Here is a 16507-nt window from a genome sequence, read left to right as displayed (position 1 = left end):
TGGTTTATTTACCATGCGTCTATAGAAGACCTTGCTTCCATATCCTTCCTAGTGAATTAATTATATAGACAATCAGCCTCATGGGAGAGGTGGAGGGAGACTCACCCCTGCATAGCCAAGGCTCTGGTTCAAGTCCTTCCTTGCATTTCTTGCAGTCCAGAAACTGGAATCTGTAAAAGTCCAGGACAGTGCCCCCATTACTGGGCTCTTGCATGTCCTGCAGGGGCTAGGGAGCAGGGAGGTAAATAGTTTTCTCATTGATGAGTCATGTTGGATCTGTGGCATTTGTTCAAAGGTGGGAAGGCAGCAAGGCCAAGAGTTTGAGAGCAGATCATCTGTAAATAAGTACTTATGCAACTTGTCTGTTCGATGGAATTAATGGAATAAGTAACTTTTGTAATTCTATTTTCCTTTGGAAAAACTGTTTGTGTTGGAAATAACACTGTCTCTGACATGTTATTAGTATTGTGTGACTAATTGTGGGGGATAGGGTCAGAAATAATCTTGAATGAATTTTGAAATAGTTGTAAGCTACCCTGAAATTATATTTTCCCCCATCTTATTTTATTCTGTTGTCTCAGCTGGATAAATTACTCTCAGCTGGGCACTGCACTGTTTTGGCTGTACTATTTCTAGTACCTGCAGTAGTTTTGTCAGGGCTAGGTTGGGTCTTCTGTGTGTGCTCTGCTAAGGAAACTTGCATTGCTTGTACTAAAGCTGTTTCTTGCTTCTGTTTCTCAGGATAACAAAGGCCGGCCTTTTGTGATAAAACCTATCTCTTCTCCACTCATGAAGCCACTGCTGGTTTTTGTCAATCCAAAAAGTGGAGGGAATCAGGTAAGAGTATCAGCTGGGTCTGGATTGCAAAATTTAAGTTTAACAGCAGGGTTTATGCAAATGACTCTATTTCTTGGACAGTCAGATAGAAAGGACTTTATGCCTGAAGAAGCCTGAAGACCTTCCTCAGAAGAGGTCCTTGCTGTGGAATGACCTTTCTACTTCAGTAGAGTTGGATGACTGGAATGGATGCTTGAGTATTTGAGTGGTTGTACTCCTATCTTCAGATTCTTGAAAGGAATTTAAAATGATATTTTGGAAGTTTTCAGAAGATTTCATCTTTCCACAGAAAATTTGGTTTCTAGTGAAGCTTTCAGACTTTATCCAGAAAGTGGTTTAGCTTTGCTAGGAAATGCTGTTAAAATTACTGAATGTGAAATTACATATTCCTATGGCATCTAAAAAAATCATTAGTGGTCTTGTACTGTACCACAGACACCAAGTTTCAGTGACTAAAATACAGCAGACTTCTTCTTCAGGATTCTTGGAATGAATATTTTCTTGGTTCTGCTACTTTTTGAATATCAAAGAATTGGAGTGCCTTTCAATAAACAGGGCTTAGTAATAGAGAGGATTGGTGTAAGATACAACAGAGGCCTACAGAGCATGGAGAGTAATGTAGGCACTGCTCATTTTGTCCTCTGTTAGAATTAGAGAGGATATAAAATGAAACTTTTTAGACTGATTCAAAACAAAAGGAAAAGCCTGGTTCTTTTCACAGTCTATAGTTCAGTGAAAAACTCCTTGCATTAGGATATTGTGGATGCTAAACATTTACACAGGCTGGAGGAGATATTTGGAAGTGAAATCTGAAGTCCTGTGCCTCCCTCTGGTTCAAGTGTTCTATGGACTGCACTCAGCTGAGATTGGAAGAATACTTATGGCAAACATCACATTTATTTTCTCTATTCTTATACCTTCTCCTAGGTACTATGACTGCTTTCTTGGTTCTTTGTCTCCACAGGCCCCAGCAGGGTAATAATTAGCATTGACTCCATGCTTCTCAGAAGGCTGATCAATCACTTTATTATACTATACTTATTAAGAAACCCATCACCCTTACAGACAGTTAAGATACAGGTGGACCCAATTGGTTCTTCAATTTAAACACCATCACCATTGGCCAATCAAGAAACCACCCTTTGGTAAAAAAATCTCCATAACACATTCCACATGTTCACAACAACAGGTGCAGCTAGTGAACATAAGAATTGTTTATCATTCTCTTCTCTGATCTTCTTACAGCCTTCCACAGGACAATGCCTGGGAAAGTTGTGTGCTGCCCTCTGTGGCCAGAGAGTTGCTGCCACAGTTCTTCACTTCAGGAAAGGTGTCAGGCAGAAGAGCCATCCCTAGGAAGGAAGAGCTATGGAAAATTCCTGATCTGTACCCTCAGGCCATGTCTGAAAGGCGTTCTTGAACTAGAGTACAAGTTCAGCCCATAGAGTTCTTAGCTCTCTGCTACTAGTAAGAGATCTTGTCACTTTGTGTCTGGGCAGAACATGAAGGAAGGGATATAAGTGGGAATATGAACCCCAGAGTTTGAGAAAACAGAAATTATACCTTTAGGTGATAGGCTGGGCCACACTGCATAGAGTGAGGGACCACTGGGGCAGCTGTACCCCACAAATTCCTTGACTCCTGCTTCATTAGATGGTAGAGGTTACAATTATGAATGATTATCATGGTGATGGTGGAGGCCAGAGAACTGTCATTGCTTGGACAGTGTTCAATGTGATGAAGACTTTGGCTACAACCTTGTTCAACTTCTTGCTGTCATGGATAGCTGAGGGTGAGGTGGGATAACAGAGGTTTCTTCTTGTTGCAGGTGGTGAGAAGCAGGAGAACAGGTTGCTGTGGGAGATGAACCTTTGGTCTGACCCCAACTGCCTGTTCTTATGGAACATTAGTGATCTGTGTTGTTGAAATTGGTCTATATGCCTGCATGTGCACCTCGTCCTGGATTGTTATTCTACAGAGCAATCATTTGCTATGCCACTTTCTAGCTTGTCTTCTTGTTTTATGTTGGCTTTATAAAGCACAGAAAAAAAGAAAAGCAGTTGAAATACAGTGAATAATGCACACTATTATTTCCAATAATCATTAAACTGCTCATGACTTCCCTTCCTTTGATTTTTCTCTCTTTCCAGGGTACCAAGGTTCTCCAAATGTTTATGTGGTATTTGAATCCACGCCAGGTCTTTGATCTCTCTCAGGAAGGGCCGAGAGATGCGTAAGTACTGGAGCCTTCATTGCTGCGCACCCTATTTCTGGTCTGGTCAGGAAAACAGGAAAATATCTAGCTTGGCTGGATTAGTGACCAGGTTTTGGTGGCAAGGGGAAGGGCTGCAGTGGGGGCTTTTGTGAGAAGAGGTCAGGAGCTGCCCCTGTGTCCAGACAGAGCCAGGTCCAGATGGCTCCAAGGCTTGCTGAGGATCCCAATGCCTGATCATTCCCTAATGAATGAGCACTCCAGTGGGGGGAGGCTGCCTCCAGACTGCCTTGTGACAGCACTGTACAACTGTCCCTGCTCACTGAGTAACTATCTCAGCTTAACCAGACAATAACTGAAGAGCAAACCTCTTCCAAGGAGAGAGTACCTCTCTTTAAAGGGCTGATTCTTGCTGCCAAGGGCTAAGAAACCATCCTTCTGTGGTATTGGACATGGGGATACTGACTTTACTTAACCATCTGTTCAGAACTACTTTCACATTTTATAAATATGTTTTGTCTGTTTTTGTAAATATTATTACTATAAATATTTTACTGTAATAATGTAAAATCAAATATCTTCCTGTAGAAGAACAGTCCAAGTGTTTCCTATTCAAGGCACCCAAGCTTTATATTATCCTGCAGAAACACCTGCACTGCTGTTCTCTCATGAAGTTTAGAAGCTTTAAGTTAGACATATGTTTTTCAGAGCTGTATAATGGGGAAAAAGAGGGTTAGGTCCTCTGGTCACTCAGCTCTCTTCATGTGAATGTTCCCCCCTTTGTTACAAAACATTTCATTATGGATTTCTGGGTTGCAGCAGAAGGGTGTAACTGAAGGAGCAGGACTTCAGTGGGTGCTTTTTTTTGTCTCTCCTGTTGATATTTAGATCACATACCCAGAGAAAGACTATTACATATTCTTGCCTTCTGTGGTGTTAAAATACAGTCACTAGTTGAAGAAGCTGTCACATTATACAAGACTGAGAAATGGTAGCTCAACAAGTCATGATGAAGAACATTAAATATTGTTTTAAAATCTCAGTGTTTAAATGTGTTTGCTTTAGGGTAAGAGAAAAAGGAAAGATTTTGACCTCCCTAGCGGGAATTTGAAAATCTGGGAAGATGCTAAACTGATCAAACACTTGTCAGGAGGTGCTGCCTGACATGGAGGAAGGCCTCATTTCACATCCTTGTGGTTTCACATTTCCACCTCTACTCATATTCTTAGTAATGAATATTTGAAAGTGCAGTAAGTGGTGGTTACACTGTCACTCAGCAAAATGCATTAGAAATGTCTGCATTACTGTTCTTACATTTTCCTCCTTTTTTCCCCACTTTCCCTCCCTGGGCAGGCTGGAGCTGTACAGAAAAGTGCCGAACCTGCGGATCCTGGCATGCGGTGGGGATGGGACGGTAGGTGACAGGGACCTGGCAGCGCCATGGTCTTTGGCCAAGTGATTAAACTCTTCACAGTGGTGGGTTTCCCACCTCACCCTGCCTGCAGAGGCAGAGAGACAACATATCTTACACTTGTGAAATCTAATATTTGTTTTTCAATTTTCTGTGTGGTCTGCCCTGTGAAGATATGGGGCCATATTCTCATGTCCAAAGCCCTCTTTCTTTTATGCATAAAGATTTTGTGCAGCTTAAAAGGGATAAAGACAACTTTGCTGGTTTCTCATTCTATACATTAGATCTGAGGGTCTAGAAGGTTAACCTAGTGTCTGGGAGCCATTACATTTTTATTTCTGCTCCTTCCTGCTAGATCTGTCAGATCCACATTCAGTACTTTTCTTTACAACATGATTTGTGTTCCTGGATAAGTGAATGGGGTCAGGTCTTGAAAGGATTTGTGCACCTTCATTTGGAGAAAAACTCTGCAGCTCATGGTCAGAAGGTCATGAGTGGTAATGGAGTTATTATAACTGCATTCTCTTTGCAGTAGTTAAAAGTATTTTAAATTTCAGCCTGTGCCACTGAGTGCTAGTACAGTTGAAAAACTGACCTTGAATTTCTAGGAGCCTCAGTTCCTCAATATGCATTTGATGGCAATTTTAGCAGTAAGTATGGTAAGGAAAATGCATTACTACTCTCAAGATTCAGTGACTGGACAGTACATATCTCTATAGATTTAGGGTATGGAGAAGTGGTTGATTTCTTCTGTAGAGAGCTGAATCCCCTCTCTTAATTCACCTTGGCTTGAATTTCTGGGGGAATTTTTCCAGCTTCTGTGGGTTATTTTAAAACCCCAGGGGTAGGGTTATTAATATCAATGCTTCCTTTGCAAGAATGAAGAAAAAAAATCAGTGAAAAGACCACTGCCTTGCTGGTACATGGGAAAACAAGACATGACTGCTACTGAATGATGAACTTTCCTTAAGAAACATGAAAGGCAGTCCTTTAGCAGGAGGCATCAGCTGAGAAAAAGTGTTTCCATCTGTTTTCTTTCCCATCTGAGGAAGGGGGGGAAAATTTATCATTAAGATATTAAAAGAGAAAAGAATACAACTACATTGAGTCTAACCATCCTATTTCCCTATCCTGAACTGTGCGAAAGGTGGCAGCACCTTCTCATTAGTATGAGCAGCACTCCACTATTACCTCTGCTGCTGCTCAGTTTGGCACAAATTAATATCTAGTTATTCCCAAAGCCATTACATCTAGAAATGAAAAATCTGGCTCAAATGGACTTAATGAATATGCAATGAGACCAGATGTTACCTCTCATTATTGAGGTGAATCAGAACTTATAGTAACTTTTCCACTGTTACTTCAGGGCAGAAGTGGAAAGCTTTGCTTTCAAAGCAGTCAGAAGCTTTCTGTTTACAGGGAAATGATAGTATGTGTCATCCTAGATTGTGCAACTAACGTACAAGGTTTAGAACTGACCTCAAGTTAAATAGCGATGTTGTCCTTATAAATAGAAATTTGTTCATCAGTTAAAAGCAGTTAGAAAAATGGTGGGTATTTTGATGTTACCTGTAGCAGCAGGAGGCTGAAGCACAGATGTGTTAAGTCAGTGGTAATGACAATGACCAACTTCTTAAAGAAGTCCTGGCCCTACTGATGTTATCTTGACTTTTTATTCTGTCTCCTGTTATCAGTGCAGAAGTATAGATATTTTCAAAGAGAGAGGATTACTTACCTCTGAAAATCCCTTTAAAGACCTCAGTATTTTTGGTGACATCCAAGGTCATGAGAACTGTAAGTACTTGAGATGGCTGTTGTCAGACAATGAACTCAAGTAGGGGATTACATCCCAGATGAATGCTTTAATAATTGGACAATTGGTTATGATAAGTAGCTGTCTGATAAATGCCATTTGTGCAAAATGAAATCTATTTTGAAGAGACTTGGAGAAAGAAATACCCTGGAATACTAAATAACATGGTGGTTTCTGCATTTATCAGGCCACATCCTCTGCAGTCCTTCAAACTCCAGCTATTTTTCCTGATAGCCATGTTATACTGGCCGCCTTTTGTGAAGCTACCCTGGTTTGGATTGAGAATATCTTTGAAATCACAGTAATATTAACAGGGGCAAGAAAAAATCAGTCCAGCTGTAGTCAGAATTCAGATTTTCTGTCCTATTTAAAAGCTCACATTTGCAGTAGAAATTGGACCTTTTAAAACTGGAAACAGGAAAAAAAAAAAAAAACAACAAACTTCTGTTAATTTTTATTAATTCTTTATCTAAAAATGCAGCAGAGATTCTTCAGCTTTTTTTTTTTTAGGTGACAAGTAGTTCAAGGAAGAAGAATTTTTTTTTGCAGCAAGAATTTGAGTCACCAAAAGTTTGATAACATCTTTAGCAACAATTCTTTATCCTCTTTGAAAATTACCATTTAATGAAAACAAAATAATTTACAGTAATTTGTTCCTTCTGGCTAGATTTCTATTTGAAAGCTTTATGTAGTCCAGAAGAAAGATAGAAGAAATAGCTCTCTGAAATAACTAATAGCTTAGGATACAAAAGAGACAGATCCACTGTTCCAATCCAAAGCCTCCAACCCGGAGTTGTAGTCTGCCTTTTAGTCTAGTCTTTTATTCTTTTATTAGATATGTATGTGTGTGCATATCTGTATATTGTGTATATATATATAGATATAATGCCTTGTACTGAGTGAAATAATTCAGCACTAAGGTCTCTCCTATGGAAGAGGGAGACTTGTGAGTCAGTTCATGCTTCGCAGGACAAGTTCTGAGACATCATACTGTTTTAATGTGTCTCTCATTTTATTTCATAACTGTTTGTCAAGGGTTGAGTTTCTTTTGACATAATGGTGATTAAAAAAAAAATTACCTGGAATTGTCCATATTATTCTTCATTCATTTTTAGATTTCTTTTATTTGATCTTTGTAAAAAAGAGTATGATATCATCAAGATATGTCTTTTCCCCTATAATATTCCTGAGGGTTCTCTTTATTTTCCTTTTTATAGGTGGGTTGGATCCTGTCCATCCTCGATGAGCTGCAACTCAGCCCACCACCTCCTGTAGCTGTCCTTCCACTTGGCACTGGGAATGACCTTGCCCGCACCCTCAACTGGGGTGGGGTAAGGACGGACTGGGGTACCTTTATGTGGGGGTTCTCAACTTGCTGCTCAGATTGAGTTGTGTGGGGTGGAATTTCCTTTTGGCTAAAATAGCAGGCAGACCTGTGTCCAAGTTCTGTTTCACTCTGGCAGAACGGTTTGCTTCAATTTGCAGTCTGGGATTTTGAATTATTAATGATGTTGTTGCATCACAACAACAAAGTGTATGTAGATATATCTTGTATTTAAGGTCAAGTGACAAGAACAGTAAACAGGCTTCTAATTTAAGCATAATTTGAACTTTCTCTTTGTTTATCCTTTACTACAGCTTATTCCAGGAAAGGCAAATATTATTTGAATTTCTCTCCTTATGACCTTACTTTGCATGCCCTAGACTTGTGCACCTCAATAGCAGCTTGTTAAAATGCTTGATCAAAAATTTATTGAGGGTCTTAGGCATGTGTGAAAGGAGGGAAGTCTGTAGGTAATTGGTAACTTGATTTGTTTTCACCATCTGTGGCTGATACTCTGTTCACTCTGCTGTCAGGGTTACACAGATGAGCCAGTGTCTAAGATCCTGTGCCATGTAGAAGATGGAACCATTGTCCAGCTGGACCGTTGGAATCTCCAGGTTGAGCGCAATCCTGATTTGCCCCAAGATGAGCTGGAGGATGGGGCACGTAAGGTTAGAGCTTTTCCCCATGGAAGCTACAGAATGCTCATGGACCTCTTTGGGTTACATTTTAAGCAGCATGGGTAGGGAGTTCTGCAACTTTCAAATTTTCTATTTGCATCTCTCCCTTTGATTCTTTTCATGTGTCAGTGATTCCAGAGTTGTGTGAAAGGCATTTATTTGTTGTTTGAAACACCCTGGCATTGAACATTTATGTCAAAGAATAAATCCTGGAAAAAAAAAATCCCTAGCATTTTATCAGAAAGGTCATTGTTGCTTTTTTCTAGTCACAGGAAAAGCAACCCTGTCACTGCCATGCATTCCCCAATTAGACAAAACTAAAAACAGGATGTACAATTTAATTCCTTAGGATTCTGCTAATGGATACAAACTGTTTCCCACTTTACAGCAAGCTATAGTGTATTTTTATATTTAACTTCTTTCTATGTGGGTCTTGGTAGTTGATGAATGGGAAAATTTTTGCAAGGAAATTGCATAGTAATTTATCATTTGGACTGGAGATGTTGAAAATACTACAAAACTAAAAAAACCTCCCGATTCTGTGAACCGTTTTCTTCTTCTCAGTTATAATTTCCTGCTTATCTATTGAATGCTACAGTTGCCTCTCAAGAGGCCTGCTGGGTGTGTGAAACAATGAAGAGGCCAGATGTGTGCCTGCCTGCCTCCTGCTTCCTCAGTAGGATTAGAGCTTCTTATCTGGGACTTGGATTGCTCCTGGTTATATATGGAGCGAGAAGAACACAGCTGGAGCTTCATTTGCCATGCTGAGCTTGAAGAGCCAGCAAAACCTTTGAAAACCTTTGTGTTGGTGATATGTTAAGTGGTGCAGTCTTATGGGAAATCTAAATGACAACATAAAGAACCCTTTAATGTGTTAACAAAGACACACATATGATCATAAAGCACTGTAGGTCTATTTGTGTTCTTCAGGCTCTTGTATCCGACCATTTTCCACAGGCCATTACTAACCCTCAGAGCAACCTTCTGCTTACATTTCCCTGATATGTTCCACTTTGTTCTTAGTAGGTTTCTATGATGAGCCAAGTTTAAATAGTTATACCCTGGTGTGTTGAGAAATGTTCCATTCATGTTCGTTTAATGTCTCTTTATTATCTAATTACAGCTTCCCCTCAATGTCTTCAATAATTACTTCAGTCTTGGATTTGATGCACATGTTACACTGGAGTTCCATGAATCCAGAGGTAATAGGAACTTTTTATTTCCTTAGCCTTGTGGATGGGCTGTTATTTTATTAATTAGAAATAGAGTTGGATTTAACATCCTGTTCTTATAATTCAGAAGTAAAGCTGGAACATAAAACCTTAAGATACATACAAGAAGAGAAAGTGATTGTGTTATGAGTTTCCAAGGGACTTCATGATTAAGAAATGTAAAAAGTACAAAGAAGACTGTAATGTACTGGAGGAAAAGGGCTGGAAGGGAAGCTTTACAAAGTGGTAGATCTTGTAAAGGAGATAGGATATGTCAGGTGTGAGTGTGGAAGTGGAAGGAAGAGAAGAGCCACAAGACTGGAAGTGACAGGAATATAATTGTGTTCTCAAACTGAACAGCTGTTACATATGGATCAGCATACCACAACATCCCTGGACTTGGTACAGACCCAGAGTGTCTCTATGCAAGTTAAAGGGTTTAATGTCTGCAGAAGTGTCAGGAATTTGAGCAGTTGTAGCACCTTGTCTGTCCCCTTGCCAGTGGCAGCTATGCCACCCTGTACAGACTGACCTGTGGTTTAAGGACTGATGTGAGCAGTTTTGCATTGATATGAACGGCTTTATTTATACGGTTTAGGCAAGTGTGCTTGTGGAAACAAACCTTGCTTAAATGTCTGCCTTCAGCTTTTGGTCATTCCAGCTTCATATGCGGGTATTTTTTCTGAAACACAGCCTTCCTTATAGTCACTGTCATACTATCAGTGTCATTTCAAGATGAAAAGAAAGCACTCTAATGCCAGGCTAAATAAAGAGCAGGATACATGATGGAATGAGCTAATGCATATTTTATGATGTTTAAGACTGCTTTAAGCTTTAGGAATAATAATGAGGGGCCACAAAAGGGCACAGGAATGAAATTATGACAGCTGTATGCATTTTTTTATGAGTGCATGTCACTCTGCATTGCTAATGTGACTGTGAATATACTGTATAGATTAAACGCATGGCTACTTTCTCATTTAATGGAGGCATTATTTAATAATGAAGTTATGGAGCCCTATAAAGGATGAATGTTATTCCAGACATGCCAGGGTTTTAAAAATTTACACGGGTGAAAAAGCACTTGGCAGAGCAAGCTGTGTGTCTGAGTATATATGGCCAGCAGAGCTTCTGTAGCACAAATCTTCACTGCTGGTGTAGTCCTTGTCTTCTCAAATATGAAGTGAATTCTATGTATTTTAGAAGAGGAAAGCTTATAGCCTTGCTGTTGCTGGTGTGTGGGTTGTATTATTTTTCATGTGGAATTGGGATTGTTCTGCCTGGAGAAGAAAAGGTTCCTGGGAGCACTTATTATAGCCTTTCAGTACTTGAAGGGAATTTATAGGAAAAATGAGTCCTGTTTCAATAGGACAAGGGATAATGGCTCTAAGCAAAAATAGTGTGAATTTGGACTAGATACAAGGAATAAGTTTTTAATGAGGGTGGTAAAACACTGGCACAGGTAGCCCAGAGAGGTGGTGAGTGTCCCATCCCTGCAAACATTCAAAGTTGGATTGAATGAAGCTCTGAGCAACCTGATCTAGGTGAAGATGTCCCTGCCCATTGCAGGGGGTTGGACTAGATGGACTTTAAAGGCTCCTTCCAGCCCAAGGAATCCTGTGGCTTGGTGAATTAAGCAATTCAAAGCAGATCATGATCTTATTTACCACTGATGATAATCCAGAGAAATTCTTAGCAATGGTAGCAAAATGTTAAGTACTTTCACAGCTATAGCATTTGTACTCTTAAGCAAATGTATGCAGCCAATTACCTCATGTGGAACTATTGTAATCATATATAGTATTAAAACAAATTAATATCATGCCTGAAAACAAAAAAAATATACATTAATATGAGCTCTCAGCCTAGCAGGACACTTTAAGCAGTAGATATTGGTCAGCTGCTATATTTAGAATAAGCAATGATTGCAGCGTCTCAGAGGAACCTATATATTAATGTGGCCTTTTCCATGGCGACTTCTACACTTTTCTTATGACTAATCAGATTGAGACTTGAGGGTTGGATCCAAGTCTAAAGTATTTAGCTCTGCTTCTTTGAGAAGTGCTCTGCATACTGGCTCTTTCCAGCTTCCTCCATTGGTACCCTTATGCTTTGGTAGAGCATGGAAGATGCAATTTACTTTATCCCTGCTGACATGCTGTTTGATCCCTCAGCTGTTCATGACTGTTCATTTGCAGGAAACTTCCCCACTGCACACAGAGTCTAACGCATTCCATTTTCTACTTCTTTGATGGTTTAGGAATGGTGAGGAAGGAGTAAGCATTGGATATGCACTCAATAATTTACTTCTACAATCAAAGTTACACTCTAAGCAACTTAAGGCTCTATTTTACATCACAGAGTCTTTCCTCCCTACCCGTGCTCATCTGTGTTGGCAGAAGTAGGACCAGTAAGTTGAGGGACTGCTGAATCCCTGACATCAGAAAGGTTCCTTTCCTTGTTCTAAACTGGTGCTTTAGTCATAAGATCCATGTAAGGTCCAGTGCTGTGGTGTCTGCTGTTTGGAACGATCAGGGATACTCACATGAGAGAATGTGCAGCACAGGCACTAAGTCTTCAGAAGCCTTCTGCTGCTTAGCATTGAGTGCTGAGACTCTCTACGAAGAGCTGTGAGCTCAATAAGTGAGATGAGATTGACCTATGCAGTTATATTCATTGTTTGAAGTAGAAGTGGCCCTGACAGAGTTTGAGTCACCTGTGACACAGCAACAGATATAGTAACTGAGCCAACAAGCAAATCAAACCTCAAGCAGCTCATTCTCACAAAATGGAGCCATATTTTGTGAGATGTAGTGGCTTTCAAGAGACCTGGAAGTATTGTTTTAAGTGGTCATTTGAGAGGTAATTTGGATGTGTCCACACTTAATGTGATGCTTTAGCCAGAAGGACTGCCTTGGTAGCAGTGATGTTTTCACTAGAGAATCAATGAGCCAGGGTGAGTAGTTGGCACTAACACTGAATACAGGGTCAGAAGGGCTGCTTCTGGAATCTCTAGATGCCACAAACAGGAAAGCAATTTCCAAGGAGACTCAAGAATTAACTGCATTCTGGGAAATTTGCCTTCTATCAAGAGCTTAAGGGAGCTCCATTTAGCTTATTGGAAAGAAGGTTAAGAAGCAATTTAATCACTGCCTATAAGTATTTACTCAAGGAGAAGATATCTGATAGTTGAAGGCTCTTTACTCTGACAGGGAAGTATAACAAGATTTAGCAGTTGGCAGTTGAAGACTGAAAATTTCAAGATTGGAAGCTGCCACATTTACATTAACAGCGAGAATAATTAACCATTAGATGTACATTACTACTAAACTTAAAATTATCCATCTCTTGGAGTCTAATCAAAATGAAATAGGTTTCTAAATAGGTTTTAAAGTAAGCAATTTCTTTTTTTTTCTTTTTTTTTTTTCTGCAGAAATCTTTGGGTAGAAATGTCTATTCCTTAGTAACTCTAACACATCAGAATTCAGGGGCTGTTTCATCTTGTAATTTACTAATGCTTTACTCCTGGTTCAAAGCATGGGTTATTGTTTCATAAATTTCTAATAATTCTTACAGATTTGTTCTCCATTGTTAGAAACAGAAATTCTAAAAATTCTATTGAGGGATCATAAGTTGAATAGTCTGAGAGGTGTTAAATTAACTGATTGAATTCTTGTTACCTTCTTGCTCTATTTCCACTCTCTACAAGAAAAGGGATGGATTCAATATCAATGTTTGAAATCTGATAGCAGAGAAATGCACAGATGGGGGACTCACATATGGAAAACATAGTTATGGTAATATTTTCTATGAGTGATACATTGAAAGCACTGTAGTGCTGGCAGGGAATGTGAAGGTATAATGAAGTCTACTAGTTTTATTAGGGTATTTTACTTTTATTTTTCATCCTTTCACAGAAGCAAATCCAGAGAAATTCAACAGCCGATTTAGAAATAAAATGTTTTATGCTGGGGTAAGTACAGATTTGTCTTGCAGAATGATGTTAACTTAGTTGCTTGAATGTCTTCTTAATTACCTTCCCACTCACTTTCTCACATCAGGAGCTTATGCCAGTTCATTCTGCCTGTTACAATTTCAAGTGCACTCCTGCTGTTTCTGGCAGTGCCACACACAGGTGTCTGTAGAAAAGAGCCTCTGGTACTGTTATTATACAGAGCTGGGCAGGTGAGAAAAGTGCCACTCCTTTGGACACAGTCCTGGTCATATCTTGGTCCCTCTGCTTCTGGCTCATAAGCTTCTCAAGGCACAGCTCTGCTTCTTTCAGGGTTTGGGAACTGCATTGATACTGACTTTCCTAGAGGAATTCCCAAAGTTTTGACCTGTATCTTTGTAGCTTTGAGGAGCAGTCTTGGATGTAGGGTGGTGGGGAGTGCAGAGCACAAATCAGATATTTTGAGTGATTAATGATGAGTGAATATGCACATATAATTATTCACTTGTGCATCCAGGAGGCACATGGACAACACTTTATTCTAAAGCCATTAAGAGCAAACACCAGTTTGATAATGAATGGCATACAATGTATTTCTGAATTATGACCCACTGTACCTTAAGCATGGAAACAAGGGAACAAGAATTTGTGCTTAATGGTCCAGGATACTGTTGCACTTGGGTGTCCAAGGACTTTTTTTCAGTTAAGCTCTCAAAAGCAGAAGTATCGCAATTTAAAACAACAAAATCAAATCATGTCTTCTGAGAGAGGAAGTTTGACCAAAGGATGGCATTTTGGTAATTAGCTCTGTGGAGGGATAAGAACTGAGGGGAAAAAAAAAAAAAGAGAGAAAGTGTTGACAATTCCTGCGCTGATTCTGTTGCAGGCAGCCTTTACAGACTTTTTGCAAAGAAGCTCAAGAGATTTATCCAAGCATGTTAAAGTTGTGGTGAGTATAAGAAATAGTGTCATAGCATTGTGGGAAGGAGGTGGAGGTGGAGGTTTGGAGAGAGTGTGAGGTGAAAGTTTAATGGCTCTGTTACTTTTCAGTTTTGAGCATGACAATTACAACACATTCCAAGGAAAGTCTTGGGAAAGTTGTTACAAAGCAGCAACACTTCTCTTGTCTGTGGCTCCATTCAGCAATTTCTCTGTGCTCTGTCACTTTGGCTTTGTAGTGTGATGGTACAGACCTGACTCCAAAGATCCAGGAGCTGAAGTTCCAGTGTATAGTGTTTTTAAACATACCCAGGTAAGCTCAAGACAGATTCTTGAAGTTATACAAGAAAAATAACAATAGTTTTCAAGACACACCTACCACTTGTCCTAGGCTGGGTGAATGTACAGGAAGCATTTTGCCTCTGGGCTACCTTGTTCAGAGCTGGCTGCTTATAATGCTGTTAATGAGCTAAGCAGAATGGCATCAGAGCTCAGGGTGCAGCAAAATCATTCCTTAAAAAGTTTAATATCCTGATACAGTAGAAATGCTTAACAAACACAGTTTGAAGAGCTGTGCATATAACCTGCAAACACGTTAGTAAAGGAGCAGATACCTTTAGAATCAAAGTGTGGAAAAAAAAGGAAAAGGGGAGGAGGGGACAGAAATGGAGAGAGGGGAAGGATAAATATTTTACCAGTTCAGAAATATGAAACTGCTGAAAGAAGTCATAGTTTTTAACATGTTACAAGGTGTCCTTAATAAAAATATAGCTGAGTTATGAAAAGTTGTTGATCTCCTGCTCTCTAGAACAGTAGTCTCCAAACTTAATTCTATTGTTCATTTCTATCAGTCGAAAGCTTTTAAACACCACCCCAATATATGTATATTTATAAATTTTATACATGTACCTCTATTCTAGTATTACCAGCAATATAAAGCATGCATAAATATGGATTAAGAATGTCATAAAGATGAAACATGCTTAATTGAATTTTTTTTAATGTTTGCTTTCTTATTGAAAGTAAAATTAATATTCTTCTTCATACACTCTAATTGTCTTGTCAGTTGTGGATTTTTCTTGCATGCACCCCACTTTGGAGACCATTGCTTTAGACAACTTCCTACTTTGCTCCACAGGCAGTCCCAAGCACTTAATCTTCTGAATCCTGTACTGCAAGCTTCTTCTTGGTGCCACTTCTCCAAAGTTCCCCCTTCTATCACTTTCAGATCACTTTCACATCTATTCTTTGATGGTAGAAAAGAGAGATGCCACAGCTGTATCTGTTCCAGCTTCTTATGTCTCCCTGCCTCCTCAAACTATGCAACGTTTTGCATTCCTTGTGTTGAGCTAACAGGAAGAGGGGGAAGAGGGGCAAAACAGCTTTATGGCTCAACAGCTTACCAGAAGGAATCAAAGCAAATAGGGAGTGCTGCTGCTCCATGACTTATTTCCTGGTGTTTCCCCATTTTCCTCTCAGAGAGGAACCTGATAAAGTTTATGGTGGATACACCCGAGGGTGTTGTATCAGCTTGGGAACAAAAAGAACAAGCAAAAAGGCAGGACCCATCAGGGCAAGCTGCTTTCTCCGACTGGCTCTCCAAACCTCTCTCTGTAGGTATTGTGCTGGCACAATGCCCTGGGGGAACCCTGGTGACCACAGAGACTTTGAACCTCAGCGTCACGACGATGGCTACATTGAAGTCATCGGGTTCACCATGGCCTCGCTGGTGAGTACAGGGGGTGCTGCCAGGCTGGGAGAGCTCTGTGGGCAGCCCTGCAGAGTGCAAAATACTCCTTGATACTGAAAAACAGATGTCTTTCCCCATGGTCATATAAGGCCAAAGCATGCTCTGCTGTTAAATGGCAGAGCCAAATAGTTATTTTCTGATAAAAGAAGTGTTATTTAATAATAAAAAGTATTACTTGAAAAATATGGCTGATTTGCATGTGCAGTGCTCTGAAGTTAAATGGCAAGGTTATTACAGTAATAACAGCATGATAAGAGCATGAAGTAATGATTTTACTGTGGGAATACTAATAATACTATGATCAAATAAACACTCCTTTTTCTCTTTAACTTTTATATATTTCATTCTATGGCTTTAAAGTCTATTATTAAATATAGC

The 16507-nt window shown here is 39.6% G+C and overlaps 1 protein-coding gene across 3 annotated transcripts in view; it reads left to right on the top strand.

The window, feature by feature from the left end:
* Positions 1 to 16507, top strand: part of DGKI (diacylglycerol kinase iota) — a 198664-nt gene that overhangs the window by 103376 nt on the left and 78781 nt on the right. For all 3 annotated transcript variants that reach the window (XM_053943691.1, XM_053943690.1, XM_053943692.1), the window contains 10 exons: positions 742 to 837; positions 2988 to 3070; positions 4403 to 4463; positions 7491 to 7604; positions 8131 to 8268; positions 9401 to 9479; positions 13406 to 13461; positions 14327 to 14389; positions 14619 to 14692; positions 15997 to 16108. In XM_053943691.1, coding sequence (XP_053799666.1) covers positions 742 to 837; positions 2988 to 3070; positions 4403 to 4463; positions 7491 to 7604; positions 8131 to 8268; positions 9401 to 9479; positions 13406 to 13461; positions 14327 to 14389; positions 14619 to 14692; positions 15997 to 16108 — 876 coding nt within the window. The remainder of the gene's footprint in view (positions 1 to 741; positions 838 to 2987; positions 3071 to 4402; positions 4464 to 7490; positions 7605 to 8130; positions 8269 to 9400; positions 9480 to 13405; positions 13462 to 14326; positions 14390 to 14618; positions 14693 to 15996; positions 16109 to 16507) is intronic.

This window comes from Vidua chalybeata, chromosome 5, assembly GCF_026979565.1.
Source record: "Vidua chalybeata isolate OUT-0048 chromosome 5, bVidCha1 merged haplotype, whole genome shotgun sequence".
NCBI lineage: Eukaryota > Metazoa > Chordata > Aves > Passeriformes > Viduidae > Vidua > Vidua chalybeata.
The sequence above is the reverse complement of the archived record's forward strand: the minus strand, read 5'-3'. Positions and strand labels throughout refer to the sequence as shown.